The 26,782-nt window shown below is 36.0% G+C and overlaps 1 protein-coding gene across 9 annotated transcripts in view; it reads right to left on the reverse strand.

Moving 5' to 3' along the window:
- Positions 1–26,782, reverse strand: part of DNM3 (dynamin 3) — a 604,830-nt gene that overhangs the window by 268,707 nt on the left and 309,341 nt on the right. Inside the window, exon 16 of one of the 9 annotated variants that reach the window (XM_058443298.1) lies at positions 11,078–11,215. The exons of the other annotated variants lie outside the window; for them this stretch is intronic. Within the exon in view, the coding sequence (XP_058299281.1) occupies positions 11,204–11,215 (12 nt within the window). The 3' untranslated portion in view covers positions 11,078–11,203. Of the gene's footprint in view, positions 1–11,077; positions 11,216–26,782 lie in introns of those variants that run through there. 9 annotated transcript variants of the gene reach the window in all.

Genomic DNA, 26,782 nt, shown 5'->3' on the forward strand with positions numbered 1-26,782 from the left:
TATCCAAAGACTACTACTATTTTCACCAACCCTGACATAATTATTTGCATCTTTGAAAATTCAAATGCAAAAGGACCATGTTCATCTTAAAATGTATGCCAAGTTTCACCTCTTAGAACAATAGTAGAAACCCCTTCTTGATAATCTTTCACCAAGAAACCCCTTGATAATCTTCGGGTTTTGCAACTTGGCAAATTGGTGCAGCTTGATAATCTATGCCTAATTTTAAAATGTCTGAAAGTTCTCATCAGAGCAGGACTCTATAGGCAATAAGACTGTGTGAGGGGCCTGTCTCATGTGGAGTTGGCTGGGGACACCTTGCAAACCTAATGTCTGCATTTGGGCTTCCTGTATAGAGGTCTGCTGTGCATTTAATATTTCCAGTGAGGCAAAGAAGGCTAGAAGAGGAAGAGAACACTTTCAACTAAGTCATGTCTCTCAGGATCCCATATACTTCAATTGCTTAGTGGAGACAAGCCAGAGCATTTGGTTGCTCATGAGCAATTCTAATCACTCCAAGCACCCTGTGGTAATCTGGACACATACTTGGAGCTTTTCCAGAGAGCTGTTCTCAATCAGGCAATTGTCTCGATATTAGAACAATTACATACTCAGCCCTATTGAAAGCATTCACCCTGCTATGACCACTAAACCTTTTGTTAAAATATACAGGATTCTCCTTTATTTTCTGTGTTAACACATACAAAGAGAAATGATAGCACATAGTGAGGAAATGGCAGGTGTGCTTTCTTGCTTTCCAAATGCAGTGTAGTTAATATTTCAAGAAAAGAAAAAATTTTGGAATAGGTGTGTTGTGGTGCTGAAAAAAATGTATATTCTGTTGATTTGGGGTGGACAGTTCTGTAGATGTCTATTAGGTCCACTTGGTGCAGAGGTGAGTTCAATTTCTGGGTATCCTTGTTAACTTTCTGTCTCGTTGATCTGTCTAATGTTAACAGTGGGGTGTTAAAATCTCCCATTATTATTGTGTGGGAGTCTAAGTCTCTTTGTAGGTCACTCAGGACTTGCTTTATGAATCTGGGTGCTCCTGTATTGGGTGCATATATATTTAGGATACTTAGCTCTTTTTGTTGAATTGATCCCTTTACCATTATGTAATGGCCTTTATGTCTCTTTTGATCTTTGTTGGTTTAAAGTCTATTTTACCAGAGACTAGGATTGCAACCCCTGCCTTTTTTTGTTTTCCATTTGCTTGGTAGATCTTCCTTCATCCCTTTATTTTGAGCCTATGTGTGTCTCTGCACGTGAGATGGGTTTCCTGAATACAGCACACTGATGGGTCTTGACTCCTTATCCAATTTGCCAGTCTTCTCTCCTCAGCAAATGTAAAAGAACAGAAATTATAACAAACTGTCTCTCAGACCACAGTGCAATCAAACTAGAACTCAGGATTAAGAAATTCACTTAAAACCACTCAACTACATGGAAACTGAACAACCTGCTCCTGAATGACTACTGGGTACATAACGAAATGAAGGCAGAAATAAAGATGTTCTTTGAAACCAATGAGAACAAAGACACAACCTACCAAAATCTCTGGGACACATTCAAAGCAGTGTGTAGAGGGAAATTCATAGCACTAAATGTCCACAAGAGAAAGCAGGAAAGATCCAAAATTGACACCTTAACATCACAATTAAAAGAACTAGAAAAGCAAGAGCAAACACATTCAAAAGCTAGCAGAAGGCAAGAAATAACTAAAATCAGAGCAGAACTGAAGGAAATAGAGACACAAAAAAACCCTTCAAAAAAGTAATGAATCCAGGAACTGGTTTTTTGAAAAGATCAACAAAATCGATAGACCGCTAGCAAGACTAATAAAGAAGAAAAGAGAGAAGAATCAAATAGACGCAATAAAAAATGATAAAGGCGATATCACCACCGATCCCACAGAAATACAATCTACCATCAGAGAATACTACAAATGCCTCTACGCAAATAAACTAGAAAATCTAGAAGAAATGGATTAATTTCTCGACACATACACCCTCTCAAGACTAAACCAGGAAGAAGTTGAATCTCTGAATAGACCAATAACAGGCTCTGAAATTGTAGCAATAATCAATAGCTTACCAACCAAAAAGAGTCCAGGACCTGATGGATTCACAGCCAAATTCTACCAGAGGTACAAGGAGGAACTGGTACCATTCCTTCTGAAACTATTCCAATCGATAGAAAAAGAGGGAATCCTCCCTAACACATTTTATGAGGCCAGCATCATCCTGATACCAAAGCCTGGCAGAGACACAACCAAAAAAGAGAATTTCAGACCAATATCCTTGATGAACATTGATGCAAAAATCCTCAATAAAATACTGGCAAACCAAATCCAGCAGCACATCAAAAAGCTTATCTACCATGATCAAGTGGGCTTCATCCCTGGGATGCAAGGCTGGTTCAACATACACAAATCAATAAATGTAATCCAGCATATAAACAGAACCAAAGACAAAAACCACATGATTATCTCAATAGATGCAGAAAAGGCCTTTGACAAAATTCAACAGCCCTTCACGCTAAAAACTCTCAATAAATTAGGTATTGATGGGACGTATCTCAAAATAATAAGAGTTATTTATGACACACCCACAGGCAATATCATACTGAATGGGCAAAAACTGGAAGCATTCCCTTTGAAAACTGGCACAAGACAGGGATGCCCTCTCTCACCACTCCTATTCAACATAGTGTTGGAAGTTCTGGCCAGGGCAATTAGGCAGGAGAAGGAAATAAATGGCATTCAATTAGGAAAAGAGGAAGTCAAATTGTCCCTGTTTGCAGATGACATGATTGTATATCTAGAAAACCCCATTGTCTCAGCCCAAAATCTCCTCAAGCTGATCAGCAACTTCAGCAAAGTCTCAGGATACAAAATCAATGTACAAAAATCACAAGCATTCTTGTACACCAATAGCAGACAAACAGAGAGCCAAATCATGAGTGAACTGCCATTCACAATTGCTTCAAAGAGAATAAAATACCCAGGAATCCAACTTACAAGGGACGTGAGGGACCTCTTCAAGGAGAACTACAAACCACTGCTCAGTGAAATAAAAGAGGATACAAACAAATGGAAGAACATTCCATGCTCATGGGTTGGAAGAATCAATATCGTGAAAATGGCCATACTGCCCAAGGTAATTTACAGATTCAATGCCATCTCCATCAAGCTACCAATGACTTTCTTCACAGAATTGGAAAAAACTACTTTAGAGTTCATATGGAACCAAAAAAGAGCCTGCATCGCCAAGTCAATCCTAAGCCAAAAGAACAAAGCCGGAGGCATCATGCTACCTGACTTCAAACTATACTACAAGGCTATAGTAACCCAAACAGCATGATACTGGTACCAAAACAGAGACATAGATCAATGGAACAGAACACAGGCCTCAGAAATAATGCCACATATCTACAACTACCTGATCTTTGACAAACCTGACAAAAACAAGAAATGGGGAAAGGATTCTCTATTTAATAAATGGTGCTGGGAAAACTGCCTAGCCATATGTAGAAAGCTGAAACTGGATCCCTTCTTTACACCTTATACAAAAATTAATTCAAGATGGATTAAAGACTTACATGTTAGACCTAAAACCATAAAAACCCTAGAAGAAAACCTAGGCAATACCATTCAGGACATAGGCGTGGGCAAGGACTTCATGTCTAAAACACCAAAAGCAATGGCAACAAAAGCCAAAATTGACAAATGGGATCTAATTAAACTAAAGAGCTTTGCACAGCAAAAGAAGCTACCATCAGAGTGAACAGGCAACCTACAAAATGGGAGAAAATTTTCACAACCTATTCATCTGACAAAGGGCTAATATCCAGAATCTACAATGAACTCAAACAAATTTACAAGAAAAAAACAAACAACCCCATCAAAAAGTGGGCGAAGGACATGAACAGACACTTCTCAAAAGAAGACATTTATGCAGCCAAAAGACACATGAAAAAATGCTCATCATCACTGGCCATCAGAGAAATGCAAATCAAAACCACAATGAGATACCATCTCACGCCAGTTAGAATGGCGATCAATTAAAAAGTCAGGAAACAACAGGTGCTGGAGAGGATGTGGAGAAATGGGAACACTTTTACACTGTTGGTGGGACTGTAAACTAGTTCAACCATTGTGGAAGTCGGTGTGGCGATTCCTCAGGGATCTAGAACTAGAAATACCATTTGACCCAGCCATCCCATTACTGGGTATATATCCAAAGGATTATAAATCATGCTGCTATAAAGACACATGCACACGTATGTTTATTGCAGCACTATTCACAATAGCAAAGACCTGGAACCAACCCAAATGTCCAACAACGATAGACTGGATTAAGAAAACCATTATTCTCAGCAAACTATCACAAGGACAAAAAAACCAAACACCACATGTTCTCACTCATAGGTGGGAATTGAACAATGAGAACACATGGACACAGGAAGGGGAACATCACACTCTGGGGACTGTTGGGGGGGGGAGGGGGAAGGGACAGCATTAGGAGATAAACCTAATGCTAAATGACGAGTTAATGGGCGCAGCACACCAACATGGCACATGGATACATATGTAACAAACCTGCACATTTTGCCCATGTACCCCAAAACTTTAAGTATAATAAAAAGAAAAGAAAAGAAAAAAAAAAGACAGGGAGACCATATTTAATGATTAGTAATTTAAAGTAACTCATTAATCAAGTATTTACCTAACATCCTAGCACTGAAGGCTATTGCACAGTGAAATTATGATATAGGTAGTTAAAGCCACAAGGAAATGTTTGTTTTATTCTGAAATAGAGCAAAGTTGTGCTAATGTTCAGGAAAATAGCATAACATCCATGAATGCTAAAGAATATAATTACTCCTGGAGATGGTATGTTCATATTTTCCCTTTGTAGTCTTTTATCTGAAGAACCCAAACCCTCAAAGCATCAGGAATTAATCTCCACTTTGCAGGAAATGGCACTTAAAAAAAATCTTACTGTGGTAATATGAGTTATCAAGACATAGTTTAAAAACTCGGAGTCTCTCTACTTCAAGTTCCTAATGTGATATATTGGAGCAACATGAACTAAATAATTGTGACTGCATTTAAATTTTCAGTACACTGATTTTGATAATTCTATGAAGGCAAATTATGTACCTGTTTGTCCCAAGTAAATAAGTGAGGGCCTCAATTATATGGAAAAAAAATGAGATTTCCTTTGTTAGTAAGAATCAGCAATTTTCAGTTAAGAATGCAATTCTTTAATCAAAACCACAATGAGATACCATCTCATACCAGTTAGAATGGTGATCATTAAAAAGTCAGGAAACAACAGGTGCTGCAGAGGATGTGGAGAAACAGGAACACTTTTACACTGTTAGTGGGACTGTAAACTAGTTCAACCATCGTGGAAGTCGGTGTGGCGATTCCTCAAGGATCTAGAACTAAAATACCATTTGACCCAGCCATCCTATTACTGGGTATATACCCAAAGGATTATAAATCATGCTGCTATAAAGACACATGCACACGTATGTTTATTGCGGCACTATTCACAATAGCAAAGACTTGGAACCAGCCCAAATTTCCAACAATGATAGACAGGATTAAGAAAATGTGGCACATATACACCATGGAACACTATGCAGCCATAAAAAAGGATGAGTTCATGTCCTTTGTAGGGACATGGATGAAGCTGGAAACCATCATTCTGAGCAAACTATCACAAGGACAGAACACCAAACACTGCATGTTCTCACTCATAGGTGGGAACTGAACTATGAGAACACTTGGACACAGGGTGAGGAACATCACACACCAGGGCCTGACATGGGCTGGGGGGAGGGGGGAGGGACAGCATTAGGAGACATACTTAATGCTAAATGATGAGTTAATGGGTGCAGCACACCAACATGGCACATGTATACATATGTAACAAACCTGCACATTGTGCACATGTACCCTAGAACCTAAAATATTAAAAAAAAAAAAGAATGCAATGCTTTGCCATTTATATAGATCTGAGAATGAACTTCTGGATGACATAAATCTTTGTTGCTCCTTTTTAGTCTCAAGCTCCCACTTTTGGCATTTTAGGATTTTAGAGCAAAAAGGCAGGAAGAGTAGTAGAAAATTAAAATGAGTAAGTTCTATTTGATGAGTAAAAAAAAAAATTAAAAAAATTAAAATGAGTAAGTTCTAATGAGCAGCTCTGATAAAAAATATAAGAGATTAAAATGACTAGCAAAAAAGTATGTTGGGTAGGATGAGGAATTGCAATTATTCATATAATTAATTCTGCAAACACTTTTTATTTTATACTATGTTCTAGGCACCTTGCTTGTGCTAGATACTTAGAATTCAAAAACAGATTAAAACCCACATTGGATTACTTGTCTTCAGGGGATCCAGGTCTAATCCTAACTTGATACCTATAGCTAGAGATAAACGAATTGGCAGTGCACACTTGTTCCTGGAATTCAAAAAACTTGTATATATCTGTAGTATCTATATATGATGGGATCACTATGATGGCAAATGTATTCATATTACAGCATGTATAAACCTTATGTCGTGAGCTACTTTAGTGATGATGTATACATCATGATTAAAAATATACATTAATTGGAAGAGGAGAAAGAAAAGAAATCACAAGAATGTATTTTGTTTGAAAGCTAATCACCTATTTAATTGAGGGTATCAGCTATAATTATTCCACTAATCAACCACAACTTTCAGCTGCAGTTTCTCATTCAGCACACATATATTGAGCATTTCTACATTTTTGTTCTGAGTTCAGGGGATATAATGAAAAAAGAACAACTGTCTATTCTTAAGGTGCTTGCATCCTGGAGGAAACAGACACATAATCCACAAACCATATGGTGCAATACCCCTAAGTATTAATAAGATAGTGATTAGGACAGGATGCAATGGGATCTCGGAAGAGAGACCCTCTAAGTTGGCCGGGGGAAACAAGAAAGGCTTCCTTAAGAAATCTTTTTATTATGCTTCATATTCCAAGCACCCAGCACAGTGTCCGGCACACAAAAGATAATTGATAAAAGTTTGTGGGATTCATTAATTAATTAAGATTTTAAGCAATGTGAAGAATTCAAAAAAATATATGAGGTCCTGACTTTGAAAAGCTTAAAAATTCTAGTGGAGAGATGAGACATAAGCATATAACATGAATATTAAAAATAATATATTTTAATGAAGCATTAAAGGTTTCTACGCAACATTTGTCACAGAGGAATAAAGTATTACCTTGAGTTGGAGGTGATCCGGGAAGACTTCTTGAAGGAAGTAAGAATTTAAATGTTCCTTGCAGGGTTGGTTGCTGTAGATTTCATGAGGTAGAAGGGGAAATCCCTGCTGGAGGTCAGGGAGGAGCCCAGTTTGGCTAGGGATCTGGAGCAGGATAATAGTAACCTATAACACTGGGAAGGTAGGCTGGGGCTCAATTTAAGAGACCTTTACATTCCAAGACTTACAAATTTGAACTGCAACCTATAAATTATAAGAAGTCACTAAGAGTTTTTGAGCAGTGTGGTATCATAAAAGCTGCATGTTGTGTATGTGTATACATATTAAACATGGAGAAATATCTTTACTCCTTTAAAGTAAAATATCTTTACTCCCTTACTCTCACCTTTTTTTTCCCTGAAAGAGATTGTCATTTTGTTCTATCTTTTATTTTCCACTTTCTAAAAAAACTTTTTTGAGATAATTTTAGACTTACCAAAGCATTGGAAGAATAGTACAGAGAGTTTCCATTTATCCTTCACCCAGTAAAGCTGTATTTTTGAAAAGTGAATCAGGCTAAAGACCAGTTAGGTCTTTAACATGCACATACACATAAGTGGATGTACCAAGATTACTTCTTTAGATAGGCTGAAAATGGACAATTAATAACACTAGATCTCCAGACTACATTGTACACTTGGTTAAAAAGACCAGCTTGTGTCTGTGCCAAGTACTCAGCCTCAGGACAAAAAGGGTTACATGTGCCATTAGTATAAACAGGAGGTATGCTTGCTTTGGGCTTTGAAATAAATGACTAGAAGAACTGCAGTGTAGCCCAGCCACTTTTGACCACCGTAGGGTTACCATGTCTGATGCCCTTAGGAAAAAGGGTCCTTTAAAACCACTCCCACTACCTTCCTCATACACTGCCTCTGTCCTCCAGGAGCAGGAGTGGCTATGGTTTGGTAGATTGGGCCACCCTTGCTAAAGGGATTAACAGGAAAAGATCAGCACACAAAGGCATAGCTGTCCCTCTGGTTCACACCTTCATGTGCTTGGCATCTTTAAGGCCAAGGCTGATGTCCTTTTACGTGTGGTTAGAATATGATAAGATGCAAAAACTTGGATATGAACATTGGGATAGTAAAGGCCTCCTTTGATTTGAAGCTACCTATGCCTCACCACCTCAGGAGAAGTGGTTGCTCCAGATACATGGTCTGGCCTGGCTGGCCAGAGTTTTTTGCACTAAGATTTGGGGACAAATCCCCAAAAAATAACGAGGTGTTATTTAGCTTTTCTTTGCCATTATTGCATCCTCAGCGACCATAGGGGAAGTGATTGCCGTAGTCTCAGAGGACTTGGGTATTTCTGATCCTCTGGCTGTAATACTAAGTAATAGCACCCTAACCTGAACACAGCCCTTAACACTGCCTGCCACCTTAGATTGTATCATATTATTTTGGTTCATAGTAAGGTCTCAAAAAAAAAAAAAAAAAGAAAAGAAAATAGAGAGAGAAAAGGAAAAAGACAAATAAAACACGAATTCTCTCCCCTTTTCCTTTATTATTTTAAGTAGGAAGCTACTTTCTTATTTGAAAAAGCTTAGTTAGTGGTTAGTTCATTATAAAGTCTCAACCCCACATTCATTGCAGCATTATCCACAATAGCCAAGATGTGGAAACAACTTAACAGATGAATGGATAAAAAAAATGTGAGATGTATGTATGTGTATATATGTGTGTGTGCGTATATATATATATATATGTATGTATGCATGTGTATATCTGCACACGCATATATACATATATACACATACATATACACACATGCATATACACATATGAAATACGTACATATGAAATAATGAAATACTCAGCTTTAAAAATGAAAGAATCTTGCCATTTATTACCATGTGGATGAACCTAGAGGGCATCATGCTAAGTGAAATAAACCAGACACAGAAAGACAAATAGTGCATGATCTCACTTACAAGGAATCTAAAATAGTTGAACTCATAGAAAAAGAGTGTAGAAAAGGTTGTTGCCAGAGGCCTGGGGGTGGTGGAGGAAAGGGGAAATGTTGCTCAAAGGGTACAAACTTTCAGTAATACAACAAACTAAGTTCTGGAAACCTACTGTACAGCATGGTGACTATAGTTAAGAATATTGGCCGGGCACGGTGGCTCATGCCTGTAATCTCAGCACTTTGGGAGGCCAAGGGGGGCAGATCATGAGGTCAGGAGATTGAGACCATCCTGGCTAACATGGTGAAACCTCGTATCTACTAAAAATACAAAAAATTAACTGGGCATGGTGGCACGCACCTGTAGTTCCAGCTACTCAGGAGGCTAAGGCAGAAGAATAGCTTGAACCCAGGAGATGGAGGTTGCAGTGAGCCGAGATCACACCACTGCACTCCAGCCTGGGTGACAGAGTGACTCCGTCTCAAAAAAAAAAAAAAAAAAGAATATTGCACTGTAAACTTGAAATTTTCTAAGAGAATAGATCTCGATCTCAAGTGTTCCCACTGCACACACACACAAAAATAGTAATGATGTGAGGTGATGTATATGTTAATTAACTTGACTGTGGTCATCATTTCATAACATATATCAAAACATCACATTGTACACCTTAAATAGATATAATTTTTATTTGTCAAGTATACTTCAGTAAAGCTGTAAGAAAAATAAGTCTCAAGGATGCCTGCTTTCATGAATAGGCAGAATTCTACCACTTATGTAAGTGTCTTGAAAAGAATATATTCTTCTGTATTAAAGGAATATTTAAAAGATTTCACAAGTATTCATTCACAAAATATCTTTTGCATATATTATTCAAGTCACCTTATGCAAAGCCCTGAAAACAAAGAAAAGAGTAACACTCTCACATAATGATCTGAGTATAGATTAAAATAGATTGAAGTAAATTATTCTGGGAAATCTGATATTTTTTAATTCAAAAGAAAAATTTTTAAGAGATTTTATTTATAAAACAAGGCCAAAGTTTTGTTTTAAAATTTTAAAATATTATAATGTAACATTTTAAAATTAGCAATATATTCATATAGCTCAAAATTCAAAAAGTATAAAAAGGCATGCAAGGAAAAATTATCTTTCTTACCCCTTACTGGAATATGTTTAAAGCAGGAGAAATACATAAGAAAGCCATCAGCCATCTCTCTTTCTTTCTTTTTTATTTTTTTCTATTTTCCATGTTTGTGTTTTTGAGTAATTGTCACCATGACAACATCATATATTAAGTAAACTACTTGACATTAATCAGGAGGTCAGAATTTACTGCCAAATGTTTGGAAAGCAGCCCTTATGTGTATGATTTGACCCAAAATGATGTTTTTTTGAACTTATAAATCATGCATTCTCTAAGGAAAATCTCAAAGCTGATAATCAAGCAACAACAACAGATATGTCAATATATTATACTAAGTTTAAATTATTTCATTACAAAAAACTGTATAAACAATCAAAAGCAGAGGTTAGGCAAGAAATTACACATTATTTTTCAATGACAATAATAGCACATATTCCTATGTTTCCTACTATTATAAAAATATTTACTAACATAAGTCCATGTCTAATATATATTTGTTGAATGAATGCTTTAAAGTATGCAAATAACAAATTTAACCAAATGTCAGACAAAGCTCTTTTAATTCCTTGGCAAATATACTTTATCCAAAATACTGCCTTAGAGAATCACACTTTTAGAAAATGAGACAGCCAAATTACCCAACCCCAATGGATAAATCTCATTTTAAAAAGACAATCACTGAAAGAAAACCCACAACTTATCATGATGTTACCTCTCTTTGTTCAATAGCAGTCAGTTTCATGGAGTTCATTCTTTTGCTCAATCTATGTCTCTGGTAGCAGTTTATACTAGTTTGTTTATTTTCCCTCGGAAGATGAACTGCGGCTGAACATCCTTCTTACACTGAAATCTAATTTATTTTGAGGCAGTTAAGTCGATATTAACCTTCTACCCAAGTCAAAACAACACCTTTTCCCATAAAGTCCTCCTCAGGCCCCCACCACTTACATTACCAGATTGCAATCCTGAATCATTCAGTTGCTCATCTGTGGTACCCCTCTCAAATTTTTCATATCTCTCTTAAAATGTAGGTATTAAATGGAGTCATGTCTCATTACCAATGTCAAGCAAAGGGGAAGCATTTTTCTTGATTGATTTTTATCTTTTCTTTATCCCATTCCAGCAACATTCTGTTGATTTATCTCATATCCCTATTATTTCACTCTAACACTGTGATAAACTTTTAAAAAATTCTTAATAAGTGTCTCATAATGCGGAAGTTAGGCTGAGAAACGGCCCATGATAACATTCGGGTGCTCTGTTGTGTTCCTTCCTGGTGCCATTCATTTGTTCCTCCTGAACTGCTTTCTGTTCTTTATCCACTGTTCCACTGAATGGCAAGCACCACTTTATATCTGGATCATATATATTATTATAAAATATATATATATATAATAATAATATATAGAAGGTGAAAACCACGGCCTAATCCAGGGCTATCCAAAGACTAACAAACTTATTCTGAAGTCTGTCATGAAAATCACTGAAGAAAAGAGTAAATAATCCAGCCATCAGACCAAAGTTAATAAACTGGTATTGCTTTACAGAGTGTGTTTCAGCCTATTAATAAGGTAATTGTTAGGATTTTAAGTCACTATCATGCAACATATAACATTTGAGTCAATGACAGACTGCATATACAATGGTGGTCCCATAAAATTATAATGGAGCTGAAAAATTCCTATGGGTTCCTAGCCATTGTAGTGCAACACATTACTCACATGTTTATACTGATGCTGGTGTAAACAAACTTACTGTGCTGCCAGTCTTATAAAAGTCTAGCACATACAATTATATACAGTATACAGTACTTGATAATAAGCAACTATACTATTGAATTGTATATTTACTATACTATACTTCTCTCATTATTTTAGAATGTACTCCTTCTACCTGTTTTTTTTTCCTAAAGTTAACTGTAAAACAGTCATAGGAAGGTCCTTGAAAAGGCATTCCAGAGGAAGGTATTGTTAGCAAAGGAGATGACAGCTCCATGCATGTTACTGCCCCCGACGACCTTCCAGTAAGACAAGATGTGAAGGTGGAAAACAATGATATGGATGATTCCGATCCTGTGTGGACCTGGGCTAATGTGTGTGTTTGTGTCTGTATTTTTTAACAAAACAATTTAAAAAGTAAAAAATAAAAACATTTAAAAATCAAAAAAGAATATAGAATAAGGATATTAAAAAAAATTTTTTTTACAATTGTTCAATGTCTGTGTTTTAAGCTGTATTACAAATAGTCAAGAAGTTTTTAAAAATTTGAAAGTTTATAAAGTAAAACTGTTACAGTAAGGCAAGGTTACTTTATTGTTGAAGAAAAAAATATTTTTATAAATTTAGAGTAGCCTAAGTGTACAGTGTTTCTAAAGTCTACAGTAGCATACAGTAATTTCCTAGGCCTTCCCATTCACTCACCACTCTCTCGCTAACTCATCCAGAGCAACTTCCAGTCCTGAAAGCTCGGTTGATGGTAAATGCCCTTTACAAGTGTACCTTTTTTTAATCTTTTATGCTGTATTTTTACTGTAGTTTTTCTTTGCTTAGACACGTTTAAATACACAAATACCATTGTGTTACAACTGCCTACAGTATTCAGTACAGTAACATGCTGTATGGGCTTATAGCCTAGGGGCAGTGGGCTATACCATATAGCCTAGGTATATAGCAGGCTCTGCCACCTAGGTTTGTGCAAATACACTCTGATATTTCCACAAGGATGAAATCACCTAAGGATGCATTTCTCTAAATGTATTCCCATTGTTAAGTGACGCATGACTGTAATTCACATTTTACAGCACGAACAGGATGAGTAATTTCGTATAGTCTTTTAGTGAAAATCTATTGTGGCCATTAGCTGATATTTTGCATCTATTTCATGAAGACACTCAAGAAACTCAACAACAGAGGGAGCACACACATTGCCAAATTCCTGCTGTAAAATAAAAGGCAGGAATAGAATCAAAAGTTTCCTAACATTCTATCCTGTACACAATTGATGGTCACATCATCTACTTCTTAAGACAGATTTCATGAAAATCAACTTAGTACTGGATCTCATTCACATTTGAAAGCTAAAGAAACATGTTTATACATATGGTAAATTTCTGAGGGAGACCAATCCATATGCAAATAAGTTCAGTTCTAGGTGGAGCAGGCTATATTTACCACGGCAGTCTTGGACAATAACTCAATGTGAGATGAACTTGCTGTAGCAGAGACACAAATTTATTTTCAAGTAAAAATGCTTTTTCTGAAGATATTACATTTTAAAAAGTGTGAGGCAAAGAAGACAAAAGTCTGATGAATCTAGTAGGACTCACACACAGGTAATGCTTGTTCTTTTCCATAGATGGCTTTTTTCTCCATCCATAACTTTTTTGCATAGCTTGGCATTAAGTAGAATGTAAAAAGAGGCAGAAATTAATAAATAATGCCAATGGGTTTCAAGTTGCAAGATAATTTTCCACAGGAAGAATGTGACCATTTAGATGACTTGACTCACTGCCTCTCTCATTTTGCCCCTTATTTGTGAGTACGTGATCATATATACATAGCAGCAAGCAAAACAACGCTTAGGTTTAAAGCTTGATCACAGGCAGAAAGGAAAGAACAAGATCCCCAGCATGTTTTTATCAACACTAAGATTATTCATAAAGGATTATTATTTTAATAAAGTAACACCCAATTTATTAAGCCATAATGCTTATAACTGTAGCTCACATAGTAGAGTGTTAGGGAATCTTTTATTTAATAGTAAATACTTTTTTTAAGTATCAAAACTTTTTCTCTATTTTACGTCAAACCTATCAATAAAACTTTAAATTCTTTACTTGTCTCTAAAAACAAACCCAAACAGTATCTTTTAGCAAGAGAGTTAGTTTATATATTGATTTTAAATTTGGACTTCAGATTTTTTCTTTTTTTTTTTTTTTTTATTATTGTACTTTAAGTTTTAGGGTACATATGCACAATGTGCAGGTTTGTTACATATGTATCCCTGTGCCATGTTGGTGTGCTGCACCCATTAACTTGTCATTTAGCATTAGGTGTTATCTCCTAATGCTGTCCCTCCCCCCTCCTCCCACCCCACAACAGTCCCCGGAGTGTGATGTTCCCCTTCCTGTGTCCATGAGTTCTCATTGTTCAATTCCCACCTATGAGTGAGAACATGCGGTGTTCGGTTTTTTGTCCTTGCGATAGTTTACTGAGAATGATGATTTCCAGTTTCATCCATGTCCCTACAAAGGACATGAAGTATCATTTTTTATGGCTGCATAGTATTCCATGGTGTATATGTGCCATATTTTCTTAATCCAGTCTATCGTTGTTGGACATTTGGGTTGGTTCCAAGTCTTTGCTATTGTGAATAGTGCTGCAATAAACATACGTGTGCATGCGTCTTTATAGCAGCATGATTTATAGTCCTTTGGGTATATACCCACTAATGGGATGGCTGGGTCAAATGGTATTTCTAGTTCTAGATCCCTGAGGAATTGCCACACTGACATCCACAATGGTTGAACTAGTTTATAGTCCCACCAACAGTGTAAGTGTTCCTATTTCTCCACATCCTCTCCAGCACCTGTTGTTTCCTGACTTTTTAATGATTGCCATTCTAACTGGTGTGAGATGGTATCTCATTGCGGTTTTGATTTGCATTTCTCTGATGGCCAGTGATGATGAGCATTTTTTCATGTGTTTTTTGGCTGCATAAATGTCTTCTTTTGAGAAGTGTCTGTTCATGTCCTTTGCCCACTTTTTGATGGGGTTGTTTGTTTTTTTTCTTGTAAATTTGTTTGAGTTCATTGTAGATTCTGGATATTAGCCCTTTGTCAGAGAAACATCTTTTTAATCAGTAGAAACCAAAAGTCCTCTGCCTAGGTTTCAAGGCCTCTATCATCTAATCTCACTCATTTATTCAACCTTGTTTCCCTCCCTTCTCACTGCACACTGTTCTGGACAGGTGATCCTGGATGTTCTCTAGGTCTGTCTCTTCCACTGTCTGTGCCTTTGCTCATGTTCTTCCCACTAGCAGGAATGATCTCCTTTTTTCATATGCTTCTTCATGGTCTCTCTATTTTCCAGATCTACCTTCTCCTCCAAGAAACCTTCACTGGTACATTCCTGATCCCCTCTCCATGCCCATCATTGTACCACTCAGATCTTAAGCAGGTCCCAGTTATCAATCTTATCTACTCCTATTCTTCCCCTCACCTTATTCTAGCTCCTCTGGCCTCCAGGCACACTCTTGCCTTAGGGTCTTTGCACATACTGTTCCCACCATTTGAAAGGCTCTTTCCTCAGCCATCTGCATGCTTACTTCCTCACTGCTTGCCAATATAATCTCAAATATCACCTTTCTTAACCATGCTACTTAACATTGCAACCCCATTCCCAGATTTTCTATTCTCTCTCCTTACTATATTGTTTGCACTTGATTATCAGGCAGGCAGGATTTTTGTCCGTTAAATTTACTGCTGTATCCCCAGTGCCTAGAATACTGTATGGCACATAGTAAGTACTCTAAATACCTGCTGAATACATTAAGTGGATTTACTGAATGTTAACTCCAGTTGTCTCTTGGTGTCTGTGGGGGATTGTTTCCAGGACCTACCATGGATGTCAAAATCCAAAGATACTCAAGTCCCTTATATAAAATGGCACCATATTTGCATACAACCTATGTACATCCTCCTGTATACCTTAAATCATCTTATTTAAAGATTGCAAGTAATCACTTATAATACCTAATGCAGTGTGAATGCTGTGTAGATAGTTGTTATATTGTTTAGAGAATAATGACAAGAAAAAAGCCTGTACACGTTCAGTACAGACCCAATTTTTTTCAAATATTTTCAGTCTGCAATTGGTTGAATCCACAGATGTGAAACCCATGGAATTCAGAGGGTCAACTGTATATCCTAAGTGCTTCATAAATATAATAAATTAAATGAATTTACTGAAATGTATGTCCTAAATGCTTGATAAGTATTATCTTGTTTAATCCTCACAATACTCTATGGCAGAGGTTCCCAACCCCTGAACCACAAACCCAGTACCAGTCCTTGGCCTGTTAGGAACCAGACCGTACATATTTATAGCCGCTCTCTATCACTTGCATTACCACCTGAGCTCTGCTTCCTGTCAGATCAGCAGCAGTATTAGATTCTCACAGGAGTGCAAACCCAATTGTGAACTGCACATGCAAGGGATCTAGGTTGTGTGTTCCTTACGAGAATCTAATGCCTGATGATCCGTCACTGTCTCCCATCATCCCTGGATGATGGAAAACAAGCTCAGGGTTCCCACTGATTCTACGTTATGGTAAGTTATACACATATTTCATTATATATTACAATGGAATAATAATAGAAATAAAGTACACAATAAATTTAATGCACTTGAATCATCCCAAAACCATCCACCCCATCCTGATCTGTGGAAAAATTGTCTTCCACGAAACCAGTCCCTGGTGCCAAAAAGGTTGGAAGTCTCCGGCTCTATGAGAAAGGTTCTATTACTCCCAGTTTTGCAGATGGAAAAATGTAACACAGAGTGAATTAACTACAGTTAAGTAACTAGCAAGTGGCAGTGTTGGGAATCAAGTCTTCTAACTTAAAAGGACAATGTCTTTTGCACTTTATATGTCCTTTGATGCTTTATATGTCCTAAATGCTCTTATGTACATTCTATCCTTACCGCAAAAATAAAAAATGAGCAATTACTGAAAAGAGTTAGTTTCTTTATAGTATACAATCACTTTCTAAAAAAGAATTTAAGGTAATTAGCTTTAGATATAATTTTTCTCTCACAAAAAAACAGGAGGATGAAGAGGGAAAGGAGGAGAAAAAAAACAAACACCTACATTATAACAATTATTTACCAACATTAGGCAAAAAAAAGGTAGGGAACCCAAGGCTTGGCTCTAGTGTCTTTCTAGGAATTATTAAGTAAGAAAAACACCCTGAATTGTCTGGAACATGAAATAAATCTATACTAAGTCTAGGTACTCAAAACTAAGAAGATTACAAAAATATAAATTGCAGGCACCTAGTAAGTCCACAGTCTGTTAGTACTACAGAGCCTGGTCCAGGGGCCATTGTCCATAGGATAGGATGGGGATGGAGCATGAGTTTTAAGTAGAAACAATAAAATTGATGAAGGCTAACTGAGCTGTTATCTATACCATAAACACTGGGGTGGTCATATTAGATTTTTACAGCCAACAGCAGTTCTTACTGGTTGATGCCCCTACTGTCTGGGTTGCTAAATATTTTGGAAATCATCCCTAAAGCTAACATTTTTTAAGTGCTTAATATACACTGGACACTACGCTGAAAGCTTCCACAGATTAATCTATATAGTCCTCCAACATCCCTATGAAGTAGAAACCTTATTATCCTCATTTTATGGATGAAAAAAGCCACAAATGACGAATAACGTTCACCAAGTCACACAGCAAACTAAGCAGTCAAGCTGGACGCACACCAAGGCCTTCTAGCTCCTTAGTCTCTCCCTCAGTCACTACACTGTACTGCCTAACAATAACCAATGGTTTAGCATTGGCTAAACAGACCATATAATATTTTTAGATAAACCTAAACATATGTGTAGATTCATATTTATCTGAAATACTAAAATCACTATTTCTTTCTTCTTAACAATTGTTTTTGCCCCTTAAGTCATCCCAAGCAAACTCCTTGAAGGTATAAAGTTTGTATTTTCTACCTTAGTATCTCCAGCACAGAGTCTAACATCATAGGAGTCTGATAAATGTTTATGGAGTGAGTGAAAAAATAAAAGAATGACATAACTGGATGTTTATTTTTACATCTCACCTGAAAAATGGCACTTTCCATAGATATAAAGCCCCTTGGCTCTGAGTGTAGGCTTAGACAAATTATGTATTAATTATTAAGTGTAGCCAGCTAAAAAATTACCAGAGCAGAAGTTACAATAGTAAAACTAATAAAAATACAAACAAGCACCATATTAAATAAGAGTATATAAAATAAACCTTAATTAGCTTCTTTTCTCCACCATAAAGCAGGAGAGAAATCAAGCCATTGAATGAAAAGTTTTAATTTACTTAAGTAAATGATCAATTTAATGTTATGATCTTCTTGATCTTATAAAAATATTACAGGTTTTTTTTTTTTGCAAAGCACAAGGCCTACCAAGTTGAGAAATGCATGTTTATTACTCCTAAACATAGGTATGTATGATTTGGTCATGTTTATTAAAGGAAAATCACAATTGTATGGTTGGCCTTTATGTTTCAAATACTAACATTTTTATTAATCACAATACATTTTATCTTAACTGAGTGTGTTCCTCTTTCAATGGCAACCTCATAACATAGTTGAACTGTATAAGGATTACTAAATAGAAAATTTAAAAGGAACCTCCAGAATATTTTTCTCAAAATAAAAACAGTTCAATCTTTTTCCTCTCATCTGCCTTACTCATATACCTTTTCATATACAGAGTTTTAAATAGCTATATTAAAACATTAGGATAAAATTCTCCTCTCCTTAAAAGGGGTGATCTTAAACTAACAGAAAAGAGCCTTTTCTTGCTTCCTTCCCTCTTCTCATTCTCAGAATGTCTGCCTACCAAAGACTAGAATGAGACTTTCGTTTTAATTTCAGCTGAAGCACATGTCATAGTTGTATTACTACACTACATCAACAGGAAACAAAATTACTCATCCATTCCACTGAGATAGCTAATACTAGAAGACTCAACACATTTTCTCCCTTCTTAAAGGACCTATGTGATAGGATTAGGTTTTGCAAATTCCAAAATACATTTACGGGGTGGGATTTAAAAATTGAATTCCTTTGCCATTCACTTTAGTTTTAAACAGCTTGTTTATCTTCTTCCTGCTAGCACAAAATGCAGTACAGAAATGGAAACCAGATTTCTTTATGTAGTGAATTTCATGTGGTTTCCACATTTCTCCTGGTAGTAGATTCCCAGCAAACATGCATCTAAATAAATTCCTCCGTGAGTGAATTTTAAGTCAGATGGCATCTGTAACATTTTGTGGCACTTTCTAAACACACTCTCAAATGCTCCAAAAATGGCCTACACATTGTGGCATTCTTCAACGCAGTTTTAAAGTCTTTATACAGGTAAATAAAGATTATATAATGTAAACTAGGAAGGTGATTTTAGTGGCCTTGATTCTTACTCAAAAGGAATCCTCTTTCTTTGACTCCTTCCATTCAAGAAAATCTCAGATTAATTAATATGTGTTTATTCACCTGATTCCATTTGGGAAACTATTGTAGGGCATACCTAGAAACTACAGGCATGGCCCTGGACCTCAAGGTGCTTCTAATCAAGTTAGAAAGATAAGATACAAATGTCAGAATAAGTGAAACGACAGTTTAAGAAGAATCAGCAGATCACAAGCAACAAACGAATGAATGAATGAATGAATGGAACAGACAATAAGGTCTATATATGTTATTTGGAAATATTTGGTATGCAATATTCTTTGGAACCTTAGAAAACTGCTTTTATATAAAAATATGATCAATCTGTAACTCCATCCTTCTTTCTCCACCCTTCTGAAGACACTTAATGTTTAAAAAATTCAAAAGCAACTGGGTTATAGAAAAATTACTTTAAAGGCCACATGGAAGTATCAAAGCAATTTGTTTGGGAGCTATTTGTTTTTAAGAATGCGTACATAGGGCTTAATTCATCTGATTAAAAATTTAAGGAGAAGAAACAAAATCTTATTAAATAACCTAACACATTTTTTACCAATAAGCTCAATTCCAACTTCATGTTCTAAAAAAGAAACAGGACAAATGGGACCTGAAGAGAAGAGGAATACTCAGTTAGAGAAAGTCTCGTGCTGAATGGAGGTAAGATGGAAAGAAAAGATGAAACAGTGGAAAAGAGGAGGAGGAAAAAGGGCAAAAACTAATAAGCCTGTTTTACTGAATGCTTTCTGATCATGTGATTGATGCATATATTGAAGTATGAGAAATTAACACATATCACTGCCTTTTGATAAAATAACTAGTTTAATATCCTCTGCTCCTATTCTCTGTAAATGTTCAGGGACAACATAAAAGTCACCAAGGGTAGAAATGGTATTTGCTACAACACCATAACCACTTTCCCTAAGACTGCCATGGCAATCCTCCAAACTGTTGCCATATGAACTTGTTGCAGAATGTTTTCAAAAGCATCCCAATTTATTTTATCCATATCATTGAATTAGGCCTCCCAACCACCTCTGAGGTAGGTATCTTTCTTTATACTATTTGACAAATGAGAAAATGGCACAGCTGAACTTGAACCTATCAATTCTAATGCTCCTTCTCTGATATCTCAGTTGAATCCAAAAAAGCAAAGGTTTCATTTAACTTCAAAGAAGTAGAATTTGTTAAAGAAAGATGAAATTTTTAAACTAAATATAACTAATTAAATCTGTACACACTAAATCATCAAACAGTTTCTGCTCTGGGCACTGAAACACTTGGCTTTAGTGTTTTCACTGTGAATGTTAATTCAAAACTTTTATTTCACAATCACATTGTACATTGGTAAGCAAGTTATCTTACATAGTTATGTAAATTATCTTACATAGTTAAAAACCGTTTATAACACAGCCCTTCTAAACAGTTTCTGTCCACATGCACATTCACAAAAAACTCACTAAAATTCATCTATATTGAAAGTGAAGGAGACACGTACCGTGGGAATGGTAGTTTTAAGTGGGGAATTTGATATACTCAGAAATCCTCCCATATACATACACAGGACAAATGCATTGAAAATGATATAGTATGGGAATGCAACAGAAGTGGCATTCATCTAAATTTGTCTGAATCTACAACACACAATCTAAAACAAAATCAAATTAAATAATAATAAAATAGTTACAGTTGACATTACCTCAAATCAGATCCAATTTAACCCGTATAAGAATCACAGGGTGAGCAATATTAATTATTTTATGATCTGAAGACAAAGACAGAACTAAAATTAGATTGATTTACGAAGTAGATAGGGCAAAATTTACTGGAAAATCAACTCGCACTAGCTTTCTTGTTCTTTGTTAAAGATTAAAAAGAATGAGGGACTCAACTTTCCAAAAATTAACCAATTGAATTGTAGTACTGAAAACTTCATGGTCTGGGATCATTGAGGAAAAAAAAAAAAAAAAAAAGGAAGGGAAGTCCATTATCTTCAAACTGGCTTTACCACTAGCAGAAGGCAATTACTTCTGGCAAATTCAAAAGAATCCTTTTAGCCAGCACGGTGGCTTATGCCTGTAATCCCAACACATTGGGAGGCCAAGGTGGGAGGATCCCTTGAGTCCAGGAGTTTGAGACCAGCCTGGGTAACACAGGGAGTCTCTGTCTCTACAAAAAAATAAAAAAATTAAGATTAGCCAGGCATGGTGGTGCACACCTGTCGTCCCAGCTACTTGTGAGGCTGAGAGGTTGGAGTATCACTTGAGCCCAGGAGGTCGAGGCTGCAGTGTGCCATTACTGCACCACTGCACTCCAGCCTGAGTGGAAGAGTGTTTCAAACAAATAAACAAACAAACAAACAAACACTCCTTTTATACCACTTATCCTCACCGTTTTTCTCTCTTCAGAAAACTTAAAAACAAACAACAACTAGTGCACTTCTCAGTACTAACTTCACAGACCCTGAAAATGCCTATGGATGCAAGTTGAACTCCAAGCACCTGCCCTAGCAGTTGACACACACACTGGCCAGGAAGCACTGAGACCACCCCACATATTCTCAATGAAGTACAAATCCTTTAAATAAAAAATAATTATTTAATAATCTACTAGCTTTTCAGCAAAACAAGACATTATTTCAAAAGCAATCATAATCCATTCTGGCCAATGAAAACCAAGGCTAGTTTTTTCTTAAAGAACCCGAAGAGAGATGGAAACAAAGTAAATTGTACCAGAGGAAAACACTTTGTTATAGGACAGAAGATTGGGAGTAAAGTGAGTGTTGCCCAAACAAAAATGAACCAATAGTACACAAAATGCGTGTGTAGTTTTTAAATGCAGTCAGTGACAGCTCCACTCGAATAGAGACCAATAACTTGTTGCATTTGCAAAATTACAAAGGTATTTCTTACCCAATATTTCCATGTTAACCTTTAACTATTGCTGTGAAGCTCTGACAGGCAAAAGTTAAAACAATTAAAAAGACTGAAATGTCTATACACTAAAACTAAAGTTTAAGTTTACAAAAAAACACTGCACATGTGCTAGGCTTAAAATAATATTAACTTAAAAAGAGAAAAGAATTTATTTTGATGTTAATAATTCTCATATAGAGATGATCTGGTTTACTTTAAATATATATACAAATACATACACACTTATATACATATTTACATATACTATATACACATATATATGCTCACATACATTTGTACATACAATTGCATATATATCTAGATCTATTTATCAGTCTAGCTATCCATATATCTGTAATAAAACCAGATAAACTCAAGGGTGAGAAAGGTTATTATGGCTTTTCGAAAAGATTCTCCAAAGGGTTATCTTAAGAAGTCAGCTTCCATTACAGTGTTTTTAAAACAATCCTGGGTGGCTGGTGTGTCCCGCAGCAGGCTTACCTGCATAAAGCTTAGCTCTGGGCCTGGCCCTGTTCTAAGCTCTTTTCAGAAAACCCTATTTTAGAGATGAGAAACCCAGAAGTCTGAAAAGTTAAATAATTTGCCAAGGAAGCATCATAACAAGCTGTGAAGCCAGGATTCAAACCCATGCCAGCTGGCTCCAGAATACCCACCCGACACTACCTCCTTGAGCTTCTGCTTCCTCATCTGTAACCATGGAGAGATCCTACCTTTCAGGATTGCTGGATTAAATTATATCACATGTGAAAGACACTAGCATGGACCCTGACATAAAATAAGTGCTCAAAACAAAATACTAACTAACTAAACAAAACAAACCTCTAAATTCAGAAAACAGTATATGTTATTGTCTCTATAGCTTTTGTACGCTCATCCTGAGTGGCAGTGAAGTGGCACTGAATCTGATTCTGTGTGGCAAATGGAAATCATTTTTAGTTGATTAATACTAAAATAAGTGTTTATAAAGATATGTGATTAATACTCATTTGCAACCTGTAAATAACCTTTCAACATGACCAATTTATATGCCAAGTACTTTTTTTGATATGTAAAAGTAAAGCCAATTTCCATGGTGGCATGAATAGAAGTATTTTAATATGGTCTCATATGTCCTTAGAAACTAGAATAAATTCTCTGGAAACTGAACAGAATTGAGAAGGCTAGTTAAAGTATCTATAATGGACACAGCTAAACAGACTTATGTTGGATCAAACCCGTTTAGAAATTCATGTGATTTGGGTTTCCCCTTTTGTATATACCAGAAGATTAAAATCCTAAAATAAAGGCAATGTGCTATGTATTACGCAAGTATGCCTATCATTACTTAAAGACTTAGAGCTTCTAAAATGACCTACTGCATAATTGCAGGTATTCTGGGTAAAGCAGAAAGCTTCCCTTCACACACATGCTTCCTTGTAGCTATTATGCTTAACTTGTATCCCCATCCACAGAAAGGGTACTTTCTCCACCCTTGCAAGAAAAAAAGGTAGTTTCTGTGTCCTTATATTATGCACATACAGATATTTTTTCCTTAGGATATCACGCATATTCATTTTTAAGTCACACTAAGGAAATAAAATACTGGTGATGCCAAAACACACCAGGAGTCAATATTCTAAGATTGTCAGTGACCTGAGGACACCATGATTCTCTTGTCCAAGGGAACCAGTCCTCATTTTAAAGTCTGATTGTAACATGGAATTCAACGGGAGCTCATAGCACATAGCATTCAGATGATGCTTGTCAGCTTTTGAGGGTGGAAGCAGGCAGCATACTACACTCCTAGTATGCTCTCACTTAAAATCTGCCTGAAAAGGCCAGCAACAATTTTCTAATCCCTTTAACTTGCCTTCCCCTAAAGATTTCAAGACAGTGCTTCCAATTTTACTGGAGTCATAAATCATATATTTACTTTCTTGCGACTGGTATCCAATAGAGCTAGAGTTTTTAAGGTTTGTCTGCTGGATGTATTATGTTACTGAAACATAAAAATGGCTGCTGTGCACGCCAGTGGTTAGTAAAACTCAAAGACGTAACATTATCTTTCTCAATTGATTTGAGGAAAGAATGTTCATAAAATATATACTGCTTTTGGTTAGGAGCTTATTTCTAAATAAACAGACTCAGCAATGGAAATTTTAGAGACGGGCAAAAACAAAACATGCGTCCGTAAATGTACGTTTTAAAATCAATTCTCTCACAATCTTTGTCTTTTGCAAACTTTCTGAAGACTGTAAAATCAGTTGCATTAAGTTTATGATTTATAGCTTTCTAATTTAACTTCTTTGTCAGTTGTTGAAGGAAAATCTCTTACTCCTCTGAAATATTTCTCCTCTATTTTACAGGCTGATGTTGCATCTCTGCCTAAGAAGGCACTTCACTGCAGTGAGTTGAGGGAAGCCATTTGTTTGTGATTCAGGAAAGGGAAGAAAAGTGGAATGCTCTGCTACAACATATCTAGTCCTTTGGACCCTAACAAAATAGGAAATGCAGGAGATTAGGGGACTGCATTGCCTCCAATTAAAAAAAAAAAATGTGCTAATCCACACAACATAAAGCCAAATTAAGTGGGGCTATCTTCTCTAATTTGCAATGAACTAAGGTCAGCTAGATTTTTATCTTAGCTACAAACTGGGAAGGAGAAAACAACAAGAAAGGAAACACTACAACTTGGTTAGATCCTGCTTTTCACACAAGATTATATGACTGGTAGCTGCACAGGATGCTTCCAGAAGATTAGAAGGCCAAAAATAAGCAAGGAAATACGGTTGGCGCAATGTTTACATTTATTTCAAAAAGAATAGTTCAATCTGGTATGTAGCTGCAGACACATATATAAATATTAAAAGCACACTATGTTATTTATGATTTTTTAAGAGAGCTGTAATTCTTAAGTTACTATCATGATGAATATTTGAGCAGAAACCACATGCATACCATATAGCTCTTTACTCATTCTTTTAACAGTTTACTAAATGGACTACTATCAGCCAGTCAAAAAAAAAATACAAATACATTGTTCCTGCCTTCAATTAGCTTATATTTTATCTAGGGAAAAAAAGGTCAAATACATAAAATAACAAATAGTACAGGTAACATCTTAGTACAAAACTGTGAAAGTGCAGTAGATAATTAATTGGCATTTTAATAACAGGAAATATAAGCACTATAAGAATTCGGTAGGGGAACAAGTTGTTTCTGTAAGTTGACAATATTCTTCTGAGCACAGAAAAAAACTGAGTTTTTCCATTTGTGGACTCTGATGAAATAATGTTTAAGCTCTCTGAGATTTAATTTTATCATCAATAATATGGGGATGATAATAATAGCTACACTATAGGATTATTATAAGAAACTAATACATTGTACATGAATGGATTTTGTAATCTGTAAAGAAGTTGTAAAATGACCATTGAGAAGGTGGTCAAAGGAATCATACCAAACAGTTACCATTAGTTTGGGAAGACAGAAAGGGTTAAGAAGTTGGAAGGGATAATGATGATTAAGAAGTTGGAAGGGATAATGATGATTAAGAAGTTGGAAGGGATAATGATGATTAATTTTTTTCTTGACATACCTCTCTATTGTTTGAACTTGTGTACTAATCTTGTAACAAAAAAAAACTTAAGGCTATATAAATATTAGCTGAAGTACGCATATCTGGATATCACAAAATAATTGTAAACACTAGTAACCCTGCCCCTTTAGAGGTACACAGAAAGAAGCCTCAGTCCTGGTTTCAATTTGAGAATTTCCAAAGTCATAAAAATGTGCCAAGATTGGGAACAATAACTAACTGAAACAGTGTTTCCTTTTAATAATCCTTTAAAATAGAGCAAATTTTGTAGTCACCCAAAACCATCTATTGATTCAATAATCACTTTGGTCAACAACTTTTGAAATAAGCAAATTAAATAACTTTAGTTCCTCAAAGTCAAGTATTTGTCATGTCCAACCTTGCTTTCTAGGGCCCAATACATTTTGGGTATTCAAGTGATAACTTTACAGACATAAGAAAAGTCATTAAGGCATTTCCAAATCAATGCCAACGACTTTTCAGAGCAGAATGACAAACTTTTTAAACTGCACTTGGTAACAGATGCGTATTCCTAACATTTTATGTAAGTGTGAGCTTTTTGAGGGCAGGAGTCAGGTCTTAATCTTTGTATGCCCAGTTGCTTGTATTGTGACTGGCAGGTGAGTAGGCAAGAATAAATATTCGTTGAAACTATTTGGAGGCAAGAGCACCCTCAAA

This window comes from Hylobates moloch, unplaced genomic scaffold (assembly GCF_009828535.3).
Source record: "Hylobates moloch isolate HMO894 unplaced genomic scaffold, HMol_V3 SCAFFOLD_8, whole genome shotgun sequence".
Taxonomy (NCBI): domain Eukaryota; kingdom Metazoa; phylum Chordata; class Mammalia; order Primates; family Hylobatidae; genus Hylobates; species Hylobates moloch.